Source organism: Diabrotica virgifera, chromosome 4, assembly GCF_917563875.1.
Source record: "Diabrotica virgifera virgifera chromosome 4, PGI_DIABVI_V3a".
Taxonomy (NCBI): Eukaryota; Metazoa; Arthropoda; class Insecta; order Coleoptera; family Chrysomelidae; genus Diabrotica; species Diabrotica virgifera.
Window position 1 is genome coordinate 228,900,193 of NC_065446.1, and position 19,149 is coordinate 228,919,341.

At 34.0% G+C, this 19,149-nt stretch overlaps 1 protein-coding gene across 7 annotated transcripts in view; it reads right to left on the reverse strand.

The window, feature by feature from the left end:
• Positions 1 to 19,149, reverse strand: part of LOC114327393 (protein lingerer) — a 116,726-nt gene that overhangs the window by 20,206 nt on the left and 77,371 nt on the right. For 5 of the 7 annotated variants that reach the window (XM_028275996.2, XM_028275992.2, XM_028275995.2 and 2 more), the window contains exons 11-12: positions 11,824 to 12,171; positions 5,486 to 5,728 (exon numbers count right to left, since the gene is read on the reverse strand). In XM_028275996.2, the coding sequence (XP_028131797.2) occupies positions 5,486 to 5,728; positions 11,824 to 12,171 (591 nt within the window). The remainder of the gene's footprint in view (positions 1 to 5,485; positions 5,729 to 11,823; positions 12,172 to 19,149) is intronic. The other 2 variants (XM_028275997.2, XM_050649901.1) reach the window with 1 other exon arrangement.

A 19,149-nucleotide genomic window follows, 5' to 3' on the forward strand; every position in this document is an offset into this window, starting at 1 on the left:
GAAGAAGCCGTAGTACTTGTCTCTTCTCGCAACAATTTTAACTAGTATTCACTAGTAATTCCACAAAAAACTATTTCGAACTAGTATAAACTACTCTAAATGAAATCCGTTTCTATACTAAATTTACAATCAAGATGCAGTAGAAATAGACAAACCAAGACACGTTAAATGCTACTAGGAGAAGTTCCGAATCATAATTTACAATGTATAAACTTTGAAAATCATGATTTGGGATTTACAATATAAATACATTGTAAATTATGATTTGAGAGTGCTCCTAGTAGCAATTAACGTGTCTTGGTTTGTTTATTTCTTCTACTGCATCTTGATTGTAAATTTAGTATAGTTTTAACTGAATTTAGCAGTCAAATGTAGTTTTGATTAGTTAAAACTCTCTACCCCCTCTGTGGCTCAGTGGTAAGAGCGCCTAACCTTTGGATCGAAAATTCCGAATGGTAGTGAGTTCGAATCTCACCAGGGTCAGAAATTTTTTCATTTATTATAAATTAATAAATGAAAATAGTTTCTGTCCTTGTGGAATCGGTACTCACCGGAGGGACCGCAGACGTTCGGATACAATTAGCGTCTCTTTGCAAAGACAATGACGTCGACTTTGCAAAGTAACAAGACACTTACTCAACACACACTACACATTACACCTGAGTTAGTGATAAGTTATACAATTACGTGGCTAAAGGTTCTAGTTCTAAACCAAGGCCAGAATCAGAGAAAAAAAAAACTGAATGTAGCAGTCAAATCTAGTTTTGACTAGTTAAAACTAGAATTGTCTAAAGCGCTTAGTTAAAACTAGTTTTTCCTAGTAAATTCGGGTTTTAACTGAAATCGGGTTTTAACGGTAACATATACATTGGAAAGCACTATTCTTCTTTTTGATTTCTTCACTGACCTTGGTATCTTTAGTCAACAGCGAGCCTAGGTATATGAAGGTGTCCAGGCCTTCCAGTTAGTTATCATTCTTTTAGGTATCTGGTTACTTGACCTAGTACAACACATATATTTCGTCTTTTGGACATTTATTTAGTCCCATTCTCTGTGCAGATGACCTTAACGACCGAAATGTACTGGTTAGAGGCTAGTGGACCTAGCTATGATGCTAATGCCCACTGCATTTCCAACAATTTCTACATATTTGTTAAAGACAGTGCCATTTGTGTTAATCTGGGTGTTAATTTTTTAGAGCAAGGAAAATAAGATACGACAGCACATTACCCTGTCTTAGTCCATTTTTGCAATGGAAGGGTATTGAAAGATCGTTCTGGTTACTGACCATGCTCGTTGCTCCTGTGAGTGTAAGTTCAGTTAGTTGAATAAAATGAAGCGGTATTTGGAATTCCACCATGACTATTAACTTAGTGGCATGCAGAAAATCCATGAGGTGGGTGTCGACGCTGAATTTTATGAGTTTTTTCAAGAATCTGCCTAACTAAAGATTTGGTCTGTTATTCATTTAATACTTCGGAAGTCTTACTGATATCCTTTCACTATTAATTCGGTGTAGAGGAGTATTCTTTTGTACAATACGCTGGATAGTACTTTATATGCTATATTGAGTAGAGTGATGTCTCTATCATAAAATTATAGAGTGATATAAATTATCACACACCATGATGTCATGTATGTACAAAACATGTTAAATCGTGTATGACAGCATTCAAAATAAATTTGTAATAGTCCAGAGAAATAAGATTTTTCTCGTGACACATCCCCTCCAGGCCGAAACAAAACTTTTTGAGTAGTATAGACATCTATATTATTAACCTATATATTTCCTGCAGCCGATTTTGATGATATACATAGTTATAAACAAATGAAGATCAAAAAACGCTAAATTTTCGCTTTTTTCGTCTATTACCAAACAGTTAAGCACTTTAAACAAATTTGAGAGTAAGAAACTCATAAATCGTATAAAAAACTTCAATATGACGTTCGCTGAATATGTCCATCCTTATTGGTTGCTTAGAAAATTGCAAAATAATCATAAATTTTGAGTTTTTATAAATATTCATAATTTATGTAAAAATTAATTTAGAACCTTCTTATTACACGGAATACTGATACTTCTTGCACTTAAATTATATTTTAAATTTCAAAGCAATCGGTCAAATAGTTTAAAAGTTATTTAATTTGTTTATCTCAAATTCATTTTTTTTGCAACACTATAAGTCAGAAAATTATGAGGCTACAATAATACTTCGGACAGTTTATGAAAGAAGAACATTTATACTATTACCTTAATTAAAAATAAATGACAAAAAATAATTTTAAACAGTTGAAAATTATTTTGCAAAAACATGTCGATTTTTTGCTTACTTATAAACAATTAGAATAACTTTTTAACCGTTACCCGTAGAAAATTTATTTTTTCATATTTAGAAAGACTGAATTTTTATACACATTTAGAAAGAAAAACAACTGTCCTAGGACAATTAGGGACAAAGTTAGCCCCCCCATTTTTTTAATTTACATGTTTTTGCAAAATTATTTTGCAATATTTATAATTATTTTTTGTAATTTTTTTTAATTAAATTAATACTGTAAATTTTTTTCTTTCATAAACTATCCAAAGTATTAGTGTAGCTTCATCATTTTCTGACTTACAGTGTTGCAAAAAAAATTAATTTGGGATAAACAAATTAAATAACTTGTTAAACGATTTGACCAATTGCTTTGAGATTTAGGATACGAATTAAGCACCATAAGTCTCAGCATTCTGTGTAGTAAGAAGGTTCTAAGTTAATTTTTACATAAGTTATGAATATTTATAAAAACTCAAAATTTATGATTTATTTTGCAATTTTCTAAGCAACCAATAAGGATAGACATATTAAGCGAACGCCATATTAAAGTTTTTTATACGGTTTATGAATTTCTTATTCTCAAATTTGTTTAAAATGCTTATTTTTTTAGTAATAGACGAAAAAATCGAAAATTTACCGTTTTTTGATCTTCATTTGTTTATAACTATGTATATCATCAAAATCGGCTGCAGGAAACATATAGGTTATTATTATAGATGTCCATACTACTCAAAAAATTTGGTTTCGGCCTGGAGGGGGTTGTGTCACCAACAGGATATTTTTTTTCCTTATTTCTCTGAACTATAAGTCAATGTAGAAAAAACAGTATGAACGATGTTTATAATCTCAGATTGCCAATGACATCTTAAAAAATAGGCAACACTGCAAACGATGCACAACACACAAAAAACTTGCGGAATGTGACTGTTTAGCAGATAATACCTAAACTTTCAGTCTCGTCATCATTTCATCATAGATAAACTTTTAAACTTTTTTAATTCTACATTTCCTACAAGACTTTGAAATCATATTATATTAATTCCTTAATACATACAGTCAGAAAAATGAAAGAATACCCATGAACGATCACATCAATCACTTATTTTGTATTTGCTGTCTTTTTCTATAACAAACGTTTGCTATTTATAGAAAAAGACAGCAAATACAAAATAAGTGATTGATGTGATCGTTCATGGGTATTCTTTCATTTTTCCAACTGTAGATGATTGGTAAATGTACTTATACGGAAGTCTCAGTCTTTCTCTGGCTCTTTGTCCAATCGGCTCTTTTCAGTCAAAAACTTTTCTGACTGTTGCATCTTCCTGATTACATGCCCTATTCATTTAAGGCCTGCTACCTTAATGGATTTTTCAACATCAGGTTCTCCCAAACTTCTATACATTGGCAAGCACTATTCTTCTTTTTAATTTCTTCACTGACCTTGGTATCTTTAGTCAACGGCGAGCCTAATTATAAGAAGGTGTCCAGACCTTCCAGTTCTAAATCGTCAGTTATTATTCTTTTAGATGTCTGGTTACTTGACGTAGTACAACACATATATTTCGTCTTTTGGGCATTTATTTAGTCCCATTCTCTGTGCACATCCCCTTAATGACCGAAATGTACTGGTTAGAGACTCTGTGGATCTAGCTATGATGTCAATGTCCACTGCGTATCCAACAATTTCTACATATTTGCTAAAGACAGTGCCATGTGTGTTAATCTGGTTGTTAATTTTTTAGAGCAAGATAAATAGAGCAAGGAAAATAAGATACAATAGCACATTACCCTGTCTTAGTCTATTTTTACAATGGAAGGGTATTGAAAGATCGTTCTGGTTTCTGACCACGCTCGTTGCTCCTGTTCAGTTCTGTTGTAAGTTCAGTTAGTTGAATAAAATGAAGTAGTATTTGGAATTCCACCATGACTATTAACTTAGTGGTATACAGCAAATCCATGAGGTGGGTGTCGACGCTGAACTTTATGAGTTTTTTCAAGAATCTGCCTAAAGATTTGGTCCGATATTAAAAATACCTGGATCACTGTATAAGATTATACAGTGATATAAATTATCACACACCATGATGTCATGTACAAAACATTTTAAATCGTGTATGAAAGCATTCAAAATAAATTTGTAAATCAATGTAGAAAAAACAGTATGAACAATGTTTCTTATCTCAGATTGCCAATGACATCTTAAAAAATAGGCAACACTGCAAACGATGTACAAAACACAAAAAACTTGCGGAATGTGACTGTTTAGCAGATAATACCTAAACTTTCAGTCTCGTCACCGTTTCATCATAGATAAACTTTTCTAATTCTACATTTCCTACAAGACTTTGCAACCATATTAATTCCGTAACACTAAGTTTTTGTTATCGCTAGGCGTCAATGTGCAAATCAAACCACGCCAGTAAAAGATAGGAAATTAATGTTAAGCAATTTCATTTATACAAGGTGATTCAATGAAACGGTACGATTTGGCAACGCTGCTGACGATAAAATAGAGGAGCCGCGGGCTTGCGACCGCCGTAATACCGTCTGTTAAAATGCTACAGTTCTGCTCTACGGAATGAAGCGTGGATACTAACTGTTGCATCTATGAATCGGCACGAAGCTTTCGAAATGTGATGGCAGTGTCAGAACTGCTCGCACACCACAGAATATTGAAGTGGTACGAAAATCATTACACGCGAGTCGTCGCAGGGATCTTCGAGGACTCGCGTGTAATTAATTTAGCACCGCTTCAATATTAAGTGGTGTGCGAGTAGTTCTGACAATGCCACCCTCTTTTTTGTGATGTTGAACCACTACTTTCAAAGTTTCTAAAAGTCTTAATAGCCATGTTAGACGAAACTATAACGCGGGGCGGCAAATGGAAGTGTAAACGAAACGCTCGTTGTACATGCACAACATTTTCATCATTTTTGTAATAAACTTTCACAGCAAACACGCGTTGTTCACCAGACCACGTGTCCGTGATACCTACACTTCCGACTCTCTAGATTCACAACGTTTACGTCGCAAGCCCGCGGTTCCTCTATTTTATAGTCAAAAGCGTTGTCAAATCGTACCGTTTCACTGAATCACCTTGCATTATTTACCATAGACTCTCAAATACTAGAAATATATTATTGTAATAAATTATAATAATTACTTACATTAACTTTTCCTAAAGCGGTGTGAGATTTCCCGTACATCGCAGAGAGATCAGTAGCTGTAGATCCCGTGGAAGAGGCGTTCGCCGCGCTACCTTTCTGCCCCTGCGTGTTGCTTACATAACCGGCTTTAGTGTAGTCTTGTGACTGACCTAAGGTATCGTAGTTGCCATAGTTGCTGTACGTCGCAGGTTTGGGATATTGGGTACTGTTACTGGAACCATGAGCGTTTGTTGCGGGTAGTTGCTAAAAAAGAGTTAAGTTAAGATGTATGGTGTTTTTTTTTGGGTATTTATATTTGAGGATTCAGACTTTGATCAGTATGCCAAAGACATCTTGGTGTAAAGATCAAATCTGTAAGTGATTCACAGATATCAAAAAACTTGATAAGTGTGTTAGCTTACAGCAGATCAGTACACTCAGTCTCGTCATCGTTTCATCATGTAAATATGGAAAAAGCCAAAAAAATATATCTGCAATTCGTGAGCAGAATATTTTAACAAAAAATAAAGCAATTAAGGAATTGAAATCGGAGGTTTACACGGAGTTATGTATTGATCTTTGTGTGGGCCAACATTTCCCTATAATTGTATATAGCTTCGGGAGTAGGGTAAACTGTTGATTATGGCAACATATTATGCATTCTAGGTACCCAAAGGTAAATCAACTCCCGTGGTCGGCAGTCACGCACAGTAAGTGAAGTACTCAACATACTAGAGGTGAAACCATTTTACAACGGCTCTTGTATAGCCGTTGCGTCTGTTGTGCGTTCTAGAGAACAGTCCAGACAGGTTTTGCTTTATGTTTTGGATATGGCTTCGAATTTCTACCCCTTCATGATTTTTTTCTAGAATAAGTAGTATAGCGGTTTTTGGAAAGATTATGGGTTTTTTCAAACAATATGGAATGTGCGAATTTTTGACAGCGTGTCGTCATTGCATGATAGAAAAAAATGTCAGTCCTAAACTGCCAGCATCGACCAGCATCTTTGATGTTGGTTTTTGACGGACCATCGGTTTCGCCGATATACAGGGTGTCCAGAAACTCTACCGACAAACGAAGACAGGAGATTCCTCAGATAATTTTAAGACAGTTTAACCCAATTCACCTAGTCCGAAAATGCTTCCTAAGGGAGCTAGAGCTCTTTGAAGATGGCGTCATGTAATTAGTTATTCATAAATACCTCCAGAACGCTTCTATTTAGAAAAACGAAAATTGGTATACATATTTACTTTCCAGAAATGAATCGATTCCACCAATTGCGAATTTCTCGTACAGGTCATAGGCGTCCGTTTTGGGTAGGGCAACGGTTATTTTATTGCCTAACTTTTTTGTCTTTAATTTTTAAGCATTTTTGACTCTGAATTATTGAATTGTGAGTTATTCTAGTACCCAAAGGTACTCTTAGTTTAAGTCGATAGAATACACCGTTTTCTAGAAAAATCGGTTTGAAAATTTTTCGTTCCTTGAATTAAAAAAAAAGATAAAAAAAAAACTATTTAGAAAGATGAAAACTGGTACATTTATTTATATTCCAGAGATTAATCGATTTCATTAATGGCGAATTTCTAGTACCGTTCATAGGCGTCCGTTTTGGGTAGGTCAACAGTAGTTATTTTATAGCATAACTTTATTGTCTTTAATTTTTAAGTATTTTTGACACTGGATTATTCAATTATGAAATATTCGAGTACTAAAAGTTACTCTTGCTTTAAGTTGGTAAAATACATCGGTTTTTTTTAAATTTTTTTTTAACTTTTTTTTCAAATTCCCAAAATTAAAAACTTTCAAATCTATTTTTCTAGAAAACGGTGTATCCCACCGACTTAAAGTAAGAGTACCTTTTAGTACTAGAATACCTCACAATTTAATAATCCAGTATAAGAAATGCTTAAAAGTTGAAGACAAAAAAGTTATGTAATAAAATAACCGTTGCCCCACCCAAAACGGACGCCTATGACCGGTACTACAAATTCGCAATGGATGGAATCGATTCATTTCAAGAAAGTAAATATGTATAGAAATTTTCGTTTTTCTAAATAGAAGCATTCTGGAGGTATTTAAGAAAAACTAATTACATGGCGCCATCTTCAAAGAGCATTAGCTCCCTTAGGAAGCATTTTCGGACTAGGTGATTTGGGTTAATTGTCTTAAAATTATCTGAGGAATCTCCTGTCTTCGTTTGTCGGTAGAGTTTCTGGACACCCTGTATATACTTGAAAAGAGTTGGAATATTTTGGACATGTTATAAGATATAGCCATAGAGATTTTACACTTTATAATATAGGGCAAAATCACCGGAAGAACAGTTTGGTGATTAAAACTCTATAAATCGTACCAGGAGACACCCGCTGATCAATTTAGGTCTGCAATAAACAAAATGCGTTTCCAGAGCTGTGACCCAAATACATGGGTCTTCCAGGTTTTGTCAAATTCATGAGTTTGGCAGTAACTTATTATTGCCAGGTACGCCTGCAGACTTATGAGAGAATCTTGGACAGGAATATTGGTAATAGAGACTAAACATCAAGACTCACAAGAATGTCTCTGGGGTCACAAGGGTGTTGATCTCTGGGGGCGAAATCAAGCTAATAAAATGTTGGGAAATGCGAACCTAGGAAGAAGTGCGTCCAGTATAGGATAAGTATGTGCAAGTTTATATCAATGGACGAAGGGATACACTTTTCTTGAGGACTTTGAGATTTTACATTCTTTGAAATATAGATTTTTTATAGATTATTATAGAATTTTTGATATAGTCAAGAGGATTGAATTTGTAATACTGTTTAATGGTAGAGAAAATAGCATGTGCATCATTTATTAAATTTTAAAGAATTTTTTGTTGTCGGGATGTAAGGTTAGAACTATGGAAGTGGAAGCGTGGACACTAAAGCAAGTGTATATGAATAAGTTGACGCCTTTGAATTTTGATGTCACAGAAGAATCCTATAAATACTAGAAGGATAAGAAATGGGGCGGAAATAATAACAGGATGTTCAATAAGTTTTGCTGTTTGATAAGAGAGGGCGTTGCTACTAGCCTAAATCTTTTGGTTGGTACACTCTTCATATGAACGTATGTGAAGTTTCATTTCAATCTGTCACCTGTCAATTCATTCTTTGTTTACAAGTCATTTAGTAATGACGTGTCACAGTATTTTTTTACAATAGAAAAAAATCAGGTCTCATGCAGTGGTTTGAATTTTTATTTTTGGAAGGTTTAAAATTAAAAGCAAAAGAAATTTATGAACAAATGTTGAAAGTGTATAAGGGCTATTCACCTTCAATTATTAGTACAGTAGCAAGATGGGCTGCTGAATTTAAATGTCGTACAAACCTTGGAAGATGATCCACGTCAAGGACATCAAGAAACAGCAACAACATCAGAAATAGTACGAAACTACAGGATATTGTATTTAAACATCGCATCGTCGAGTAAGAGATTTAGTAGGAGCTCTAGACATCTCATTGGACAGTGTAAGCAATACTTTGACTGAAGTATTGGGTTTCAGAAAGCTGTTTTCTCAATGTGTCCTGCATTCGGTAACAATGAAACAAAAACACATTCGAATGTGACTTTCTCAGCAACATTTAGAACGTGTTCGAAAGGATAAAGTGGATTTTGTGCATCGATTCATCACTATAGATGAGACTTGGGTCTATGCCCTTGATCCTGAATCAAAACAGGAGGCTAAAGAGTGGTGTGAACCTGTTTCTTTGGCTCTGAAATGAATTCGTTTTCAGAAATCGACCAGAAAGTGTCAGCATCAGTTTTTTGGGATGCGATTTGTCCTATTTGAGGCGCTAAGAGCAACAGTGGCCTAACCCACAACCCACAATTTTACCAAATCGCTTTTATTACATTAAAGTTATCCCTTATTTAAGTATTTTCAGATGCAGAGTGCTTCAAGCAACCAATGTTTATCGTGAATGATGAACCTACAAAAACTTGTTTGGTCAACAATAATCGTCCAACCAAACTTGACTCAAATCGTGGTTTTCAAATTTTTGTCTTTCGAGAGTGGATTGATATAAAACTAGCCTTTAAAACAAAAACCAAGCTTTTGGGATTATGTAAATCGATTTATTTCTCAACATAGTCTCCTTTTAGCTCGATACACTTAACGACGATATTCCAATTTTTTATCCCATCCAAATAGTACTTTTGTTGCGAAACTTCATCGTTTGTTGCGAAACGGCGTCCTCAGCCATTTTTTAGGTTTGGAAACAGAAAAAAGTCGCTGGTAGCAAGATCTCGGGAATACGGTGGATATTCAAAGAATTCATAATCCAATTCGTGTAATTTTGCCATGGCGACGGCAGATCGATGAGCCGGTGCGTTGTCTTAGAGAAAGAGCACTTTTTTGCGTACCAAACAGGGGCGTTTTTGACGCAATTCGGCATCGAATCGATCCAATAATGCTACGTAGTACTTGCCATTGATTGTTTTTCCTTTTTCCAAGTAGTCGATGTGGATGATGCCCTTCGCATCCCAGAAAACAGTCGCCACCACTTCGTCGTCGGCCGAATGTGCACTTTTTGCCATATTCGGCGGGCCTTCGCCGCGTTTGCGCCACTGTTCCTTGGTTTCCGGTGTGTAATAATGCTCCCACGTTTCATCAACGGTGATAAATCGGCCAAAAAAATCCTTCGGATCGCGCCGTATCATCGCCAATGATAAGCGGATAGCTTTTTCATGTCCAAATGATGCTGAATGATGTTATGTACGCGTTCGTAGGAAATGTTTAGGGCCTCTACTACCTCGCGGAGCTTGATTCGACGATCTGCCATAATCATGTCATGGACTTTGTTGATCATTTCCGGCGTGGCGACTTCATTTGGCCTCCCGGGACGCTCAGCATCAAAAACACTCGTACAACCAAACAAATGCAGCTTTCCAAAATTTTACGTTGCTAATGAAGGTGCAGCCTCACCATAAACTTCGTTCAGGTCGACTGTGATTTGTACATTCGTTTTCCTCTTTTTGTCGAGAAACTTAATCACCGAACGATACTCGATTTTTTTCCATTTTTCCGAAAACACAAAAGTTGCTTGAATCTGACGGCTGTAAAAACCTAACTAATAGTTTTTTGGCTAAATATTTTGACAGATCTTATGTCATGAATGGCAAATGTCAAAACCGAGAGCAATTCGGCATCACGTAACGCCATCTATTGTAACGTTTCAATCAGCCGATTGAACGCTACACCAAGCTCCGCTTGGTATTTGTCCCTCATACTATATATTTCTACAAGCGACCCTACTATCGTCAAATTAATTTCTTCAATTCTCTTAAGGTATTTAAACCGATACAAATTTGTACCGGCTCATTTTCCATTGCCACGTAAATGAGAGACAATATCTGATAAATTATTGTGTTTGTGTGTAGGCCGTTAGATATACGGGTAAGTTTGACTATTTAGTTTTAAGCCTAAGTTTTTTACTGATTTCTTTTGCACAGCAGATACCTACTTTCTTCTTGAAATAAAGCTTAAAAACTTTTCTAATTTAATTTCTTTTTTTCAGGTATATAATATATTACTTTATTTCCTGTACATAGTTATATTATTTTATTGATAGAATTCTTTTTGTTTCTTTTTATTTTTAATAATGCCACGCTGTGATCAGAGATTTTGCTGAGATCGTGTTTCTTTCGATACTCAGCTTTATTTCTGATCAGGCTTTTCTTTTGGGAGAAAACTGATCTTTGTATGAATTTTTCTAGCCCCTTCCTTGGGAATAAAACTGCAGGCGAACACTACATGGGGAAGCAAGAAGATAGTCTTAGAATTCCCACAACTACCGACAGCAACAGAAAGTTCTGTAGAGATTGGAGACCTCCCATAAGAACTGTGTGACTCCCACAAGAGGACTTAAAGCTGAGTACCTTTCTTATTTTTATAACTTTTATATCGGTGACCAGCAGGGTCTCGGTCACAGTTTCAGAAAATTAATTTGGTTGCCTGTACATACATAATAGAATGATTTTTGTTAATTTTTTTGTATCTGAATAAATAGTGTATATAAAATGAGTTGGTGGACTTTTTATTTCCTGTACCTTTCTGGGATGGGTGTGAGGGAAAAATAAACAGGAAACGAACCCAGGGCTGAGCAGTCGGGCAGAGCACCATTCTGGTGGATGGAACGGTGGATGTTTTTCTTTTAAATATCCTAAGGGATGTTCAAGGAATTCCTCCCCTCGTTCCTCCCAGCAGTGTGGTGTTGCTTAATGCCCTGGTCTTGCTACGATCAGGACGTTACACTATTAAATGCTAGTTTTATATCAATCTATACTCGTACATAAAAATATGCAGATCTAGGATAACTATGAATTTGACTTACCGTGTACATACCGAACTGGTAGTTTGGAGCGATGGTGTTGAACGCCGTCGCATAGAAGTAAGGCGGAGGAGCGGTACCGGTCAGTATCGGCTGGCCTTGATGTCCCTGCGTCAAAGTGCTCGTCTGCTGGGAGAGGGTGGTCGGCACGGGCGACGCGTTGTTGTCGGTCCTCGCAAACCTCCCATCCGACAGCGAATACCCGACGTTGCCTAGCGCCGCGGCGTCCCGGACGGCCGGCATCGTCGTCGGCGTCTGATAACTCATATCATAGTAGGGCGTCGTCGTCTGTGTAGGATAAATACATAGGTTCGTCACATTCGATGGTACCAAATCGACGTCACCAGGTAACTTAGCAAATTTTTTAAGTTTCAATTGAGGTTAAATTGTAATGAAAAGAAAGCTGGCATTTTAAGCGGTGATTGGAGTCAAAGATGAAGAATGCTTTGGAGGCAAGTCGATTTGATGTGATGTTTAATGAAAAGAATGCGAAGACTGTGTATTTTAGATCAGTGCATACCTTCCACCTTATCACACCTTTAAATATGCATTATGCGGCAAAGTAAAAACAGATAGATACAGAGTCAGTGCAAAATTATGTTAGGTCTGTCAATTCTTTGATTTAATTAAATTCAATGGGGATAAAATATTGCATTCTAATATTTATATTATGTGGCAAAATAAAACCAAGTAGATACAAAGAGTCAGTGCAAAATTATGTTAGGGGCCGGTTGTTCGAACGCTAATCAACAATGATCATTATCAAATATTTAATTACTGTCACCAAAACTGTCAATGTCAACTTTTATTGGGATGCTGAAAACATAATTGATTAAAATTATGAGATTAGTTAATCAATTAACATAACAATTATTAACATAATTGATTAAGTAATTTCATATTATGTTTTCAGCAACCCAAACAAAGTTGACATTGACAGTTGGTGACAGTAATTAAGTGTTTGATAATGATCATTGTTGATTAGCTTTCGAACAACCGGCCCTAAGTCTGTCAATTCTTTGAATTAATTAAATGCAATGGGGATAAAATATTGCATTCTATACAGTGATGAGCATTCTAATAACCGGTAAAATAACGCAAAATATGGAAAACATTATGCATCCCATAAATGTTCAATACGATTGAGATCTGGGATGCATGCGGACCATTCTAATCTTATCAATCCAACCTCTATTTTATGAGTCCATCAGTGTTTTTATTTACAAAAAATGGTACAGCTCTTACAAGAAAAGAGATATTCGGATAATTCAAAAAACAAAATTTTAGTGATGCCTCCAAGATAATATGACAGGACTATGAAACAAAATCAGTTGTTCCATTTTTCTACAGAATTTTTTTAAGTTAGGAGAAAATACAACGCTTCCCTTCACCCCTGTATAATGCCATGCAAGCAAAATTTTTGTGTTACCGAAATAATATCAAACGATACCAATACATGTACCTACAAACTGGTACAAGAATCTTGAAAATCGGAGCACAAATAATAAAGTTATAAATTGTCAAACTTAATCAAAAATTTTGGGTGGCGGAATTTTGTGCCGGTGAGTGTATATAGTGGAGGTGGGAAGTTTAGCGATAAAAACTTATAAATTTACATTATATTTATTGTTTCCCACCTTTAGACATATCGGACGAGTTTGGCAATTGCCATTGTGACAGTGACACTTTTAGTTGACATACTCCTCTGATCCGTCTAAAGATGCGAAACAATAAATATAATGTAAATTTTTCATCGCTAAATTTCCAACCTCCACTAGTTTCATTTCTTTTTATCGCACAACTTAATATGTTTTCCTTTTTTTGCCGGTTATTAGCATGCTCATCACTGTATAATACTAAGTTTGCATACTGGTATTGAATTGGTTCACCTACTCTTACTTTTGTACCAGAAACGTTTGTAATGTTTTATGGATTAAATAAAAAATGGTATCTACATTGAAAATAATTATCTACCTACCGAACAATTCTAATATATCCCTCCACTTGACGGTAATAATATATTATTTGTAACAGTCACACTATCTATACGCTAAGTTTTTATTGATTGTAACCTATGTTTTTGTCAAGTAAGAGCTAAAGAAGAACTACTAACCATTCTATCTAAACTAAGTTATAATGACTGTCCCAATATTTTACATTTTTAAGAGTATTTAAAAAATGTCACGATTTTTAAATCATATTTTAATAATGAGGTGATATCGAACAAGTAATGATGGTTGGAAAGGAAATTGAATAGCTAACAACTGAAACTAATAAAACTGAAGGTTCAAGTTATGTTGTTATAAAATTAAATGGATCCTTTTTCCTTCTAAATTAATATGAAGTTCACATTAAAAGCTGTATGAGAGAAAAGCAATAAAATAGCGAAAATCTAAGATTAGTTTACATAAACTCTTTTGAAAATAGGAAAATATGAAAGGGAAATTCTATGTGGAAATGAACAAATTATCAATCAAGATGGTCCCAGACTAAAGAGACGCATAGCAATTAATATTAGTATATTACATTCATACTGTCGTTATGGTAAATAAGGTAAAGCAGAAGTCACTTAATTATGATTCAACATTGGGCTGAAATTGGCAGCAATACTCGATGAAACAGGTTAATTTAGACGTGCAAACTACTTAAATAATAAGTAGTAAAAAAAATGAAGCGGACATATCTGAAAAGGAAGAGACAAATTTCGTCTTCCTTTCTGTTCTGTACACAGTTCAGTCATCTGTAGACTTCCAAACCAAATAGAAACGAATTGCGAATTGCATATCTTCTAAACTAGAACGATCAATTCAAGTATTTCTGACTAAGACCAAAACGGAAACAATAAAAATTTGTGATATACTCAAAGCTTTTTCGTGGGTCTAAAAAACAATAATCTACCTGTGCGATATTTCAAAAATAAGACTAGTATTGTTCTGAATACAGACAAAAGTTCATGGACAAATTTTTCTGTCATCTTGCAATAAAAGGAATATAACCGCTCAACAATTAAATGGATCTAACAATAAAACAAAAGTTTTCATTGTTTTATTGTTAGATAAAATGAACTTCCATCAAGTAATGGTCAAATCCATCAATTAATAATAAAGTGGATATTTTTATTTTAAGCAATGTTTTCTTAAAAATATTCCAATTTAATTGTGATGGATACGGCCCTGAATAAAATTGATAGCTGGTGCTTTTTACATATGTACTACTTTTTCTTTCTTGGTTTTTTACTTTTCAGTAAATAAATATCTGGTTTTAAATTAACTATTCTAATTGGGAAATAATTGGTATTAAATATAATATGGCAGAAGTTTGTTCTGTTGTAACCTTTTTATAAGTTTAGTTAAAATAAAATTTAGTTTAATAATATGTCTTAAAGACGATTAGAGCTTGTAACTTAAACAGTTAGTGTGTTGGAGATAAAAGGAATTGTATTAATATATAATCGCTTCGTGACCGAATGAGTCTCAAACACGGATGAGTTTAATATACAGCGTCAAGGATTAAAGCTTCTTCAGGCAAGCTACTGGAAGGGTGATTTCTAATCAAACTATCAGAAAACGGTTGCGTGGATGGCATCTGAGATCAAGAAAACGGGCTACACATCTACGATTTTATATTTAGTAACAGCTTTGGTACTTTCACTGCGTGTTTAGCTAATTCTCCAAGAAGTAACAAACTTACGACGGTTTGAATTTCTCTGCTTGTAATTGTGCAACGTTTATTATGAGCTTAACGGGAAGCTTCAGAAATATCAACCAGTATCAGGATGCACTTGTTTGAGTACTTTATAAATGTAAATTTTCTAGCAGACCAACGTATACATAATAATCGATGGGCGATGGAACACAGGCAATGGGGCTTCCAAGACCAGACACACTGTCTCTTTTTTGACGAATCAAGATTCGATTTATGTAAGTCTGAAGGTAAAATATTGGTCTGGAGAGAAAGACAACAACGATATAATGAAATTTAATGGGTTCAACGACTCTTTGGATGCGGATCAATTTGTGTCTGGGGGATATGTTATAATTGACGAACTGACTTAGTAATTTTAATTAATAAAACAATGACGGCTGTAAGATATCACGACGGGGTCATAGAGCCAACAATAGTGCCATTTTTTGGTGCAATACAACAATTTTGTTATGACTTTTCTTGAATTTTTCAATGATTTCATATTATTTATTTATTTTATCAAATATTTTTTCTTCTTTTAACTGCCAAACATGGTCTATGAATAAAATTTCTGTATAACATATTTGCCTTTTATTTATTTCGAACTTTAGACACATGTAACATAAATATTTTTCTAATATCCACTTCAATTGTTGAGCAGTATATATCTTTTCAAGAAGATCTAATCTATTAAAAGTTCTATATGGGAAGTAACTATGCATGATTTGATTTATCCAGAAATAGTATTAAGAACAATCAGGAAATAACGCATTAAAACTGAAAATTGAATGAGTAACAATTTTGTTCTGAAGCTATTTTTTACGGCGTCTTATTAAATTACAAGTACTTAGTTTGACGTTCCGATTTCCACTTAAGAAATCGTTCTCATAATACAAATTAAACAAATTTTGCTTTTGTTTCTTGGCAATACAGAAATTCTTCTAATACTCGATTGTTTTATCTGACTCATTCATATTGATAATTCAGACATATTTTTTAAAGTAGATGACTTTAAAATGATATTATCAATATTTTAAAGTTGCGTTCCTGCAACTCAACAATATGGACAATGTCATTTTAACGTCATCTATTTCAAAATATGAATGAGTCAGATAGATTAAATTATTTGAAGAATTTTTGTATTATGTACCAAGTAACAAAAACAAAAATTTTATTTGTATTTTGAGAATGATTTCCAAAGGGAAAATCAAAACGTCAAAATAAACATAGTTTCATAGTTTAAACTAAAACTGGTTAATTCCCACTAAAAAAAAATAATATTAACACCATAATTAATTTAAATATCGGACCTAAATTATGTATTTATTTTCGACTCAAAACATTGTGCCGATGAAGATTAGTAGGTATGCACTTCTCTTGTATATTTTAACCCCAAAATTTTATATAATAAGCAGCGAAAAAATCCAGAAAATTTAGTTAACAGCAAATAACCTTTCTCAAGACATTATTTTAGTAGAACAGCTAGTTGTAGTATAAAAAAAGTACTACCACTACCATCTTTCTAAGAGATTCATTAATATTCAGCTTAACAAGGATCATTCCATAAAACGGGTAGATTCATTGTTTATGGAATTATATGGAATATCACACCAACAATATCACACCGCTGAGCTAAATATTGAAGAGTCTCTTAGAAAGTTGGTAGTACTATAAATATAAACTTACGTGCATAGAAATCGGCCCACTTAAAATTTTTGTCATTTTTGATGTCTTATATTTCATAAACCTGTTGGTAGATTTAAGTGATTTTTTGAACATGTTATAGCCTGATTCTTTCACAATACCACTGTAATAATACTGTTGCTAAACAGGTAAATTTTCATTGTATATTGGGTGTACCAATCAAACTGTGTTTTTTTCTCAAAGTTCGCATCACCCTGTCGAATATTCTAGCACTTATAAAATACTGAAATTAAAACCCAACTATAGCCTCAGGTTTTCTTAACATTCTGTTTGGCGCATACTTCTTTAGGCGCGATTGAGAGTAAAATTTCATAATTCTGCGCACATGCGCACACAGACAGTATGTACTTAGTTGCAATGAATTGTTCAGAATTAAAAAACGGCTCCGAACTCTGGAGAGGAAACAGATAAGAGGTAGAGCATTGGACTAGAGATCGAGAGGTCACGGGTTCAAATCCCGGACGATTCACGTTTTTTTTTTAATTTTTGGTAGTTTTAATAAAAAATTTTTGAAAGAGGTAGGTAAGAAATTTAGTTTAATATTTAAATAAAATGCAAATATAAACAGTTCAGTATATTTATTTCGTTGAAATTATATAATAGAAGTATAACTTCTTACGTGCGTACAAAGTACACACACATTCTTTTTTTATTCATTCGTTTATGTTGGATAATAAAAAAGTTAGGTACTTTAACAACTACTACACATGTTCTTTATCAATACACTGTGTTTCTAAATAAGTGCGACAAACTTTAAGGGATAATTCTGCATAAAAAAATAATGACAGTTGGCTTTATAAACGTATGTCCGCAAATGTTTCGTTTCCGAGATACGGGATGTTGAATTTTTTCTTACAGACTGACGATTTATTTTATTGTTTTAAAACCGGTTGAGATATGAGAAATGAAATTTGGTGGGTTTGAAGACGTAGTTATTGCACATTTTTTGACATACAATTAAGAATTTAATATTCACTATTAGCGCGCATACGTGTAATATGACTGATCATATTACCCGTATGCACGCTAATGGTAAATATAAAATTCTTAATTTTATATAAAAAAATCCGCAATAACTATCTCTTAAAACCTGCCAAATTTCATTTGCATATCTCAACTGGTTTTAAAGCAATAAATAAATCGTCAGTTTGTAAGAAAAAATTCAACATCCCGTATCTAGAAACGAAACATTTGCGGACATACGTTTATAAAGCCAACTGCAGAACTGCAGCCACTAAATCTTTTCATGCAGAATTACCCCTTAAAGTTTGTCGCACTTATTTAAAAACACCTTTTATTGATAAAGAACATGTCTAGTTGTTAAAGTACCTAACTTTTTTATTGCCCAACATAAACGAATTAATCAAAAAACATGTTAAGAAAACCTTAATTGGGTTTTAATTTCAGTATTTTATAAATGCTAGAATATTCCACAGGATGATGCGAACTTTGAAAAAAAAGAACACAGTTTGATTGGTACACCTGATATGGATGAAAAATTGGTACACCCAATGAAAATTTACATGTTTAGCAACAATATTATTCCAGTGGTATTTTTAAAGAATCAGGCTATAACGTGTTCAAAAAATCACTTAAATCGGTCTTAACTGGCTTAGGAAATACGAAACATCAAAAATGACCAAATTTTTAAGTGGGCCGATTTCTATGCACGTAAGTTTATTTACGATGTGAAATACTGATTTAATTTTATTTTTGAGATAAATTGATTTGTCAAAATATTACGTTTGTTCTAGCAGACAGTCAAACTAGTCAGAAACCGTCAGCAAACAGTTGGTCAGTGAGAGAACATAATACAGTCACCAGTGGTATCCCCTCTATTCGCGCTGGTCCGCTATTCGCTGATGGTTTCAAACCGTTTGAAACTGATGCTAGAACAAACCTTTAATAATTCTCCAAACAATGTAATTATGTTCTTGAAAC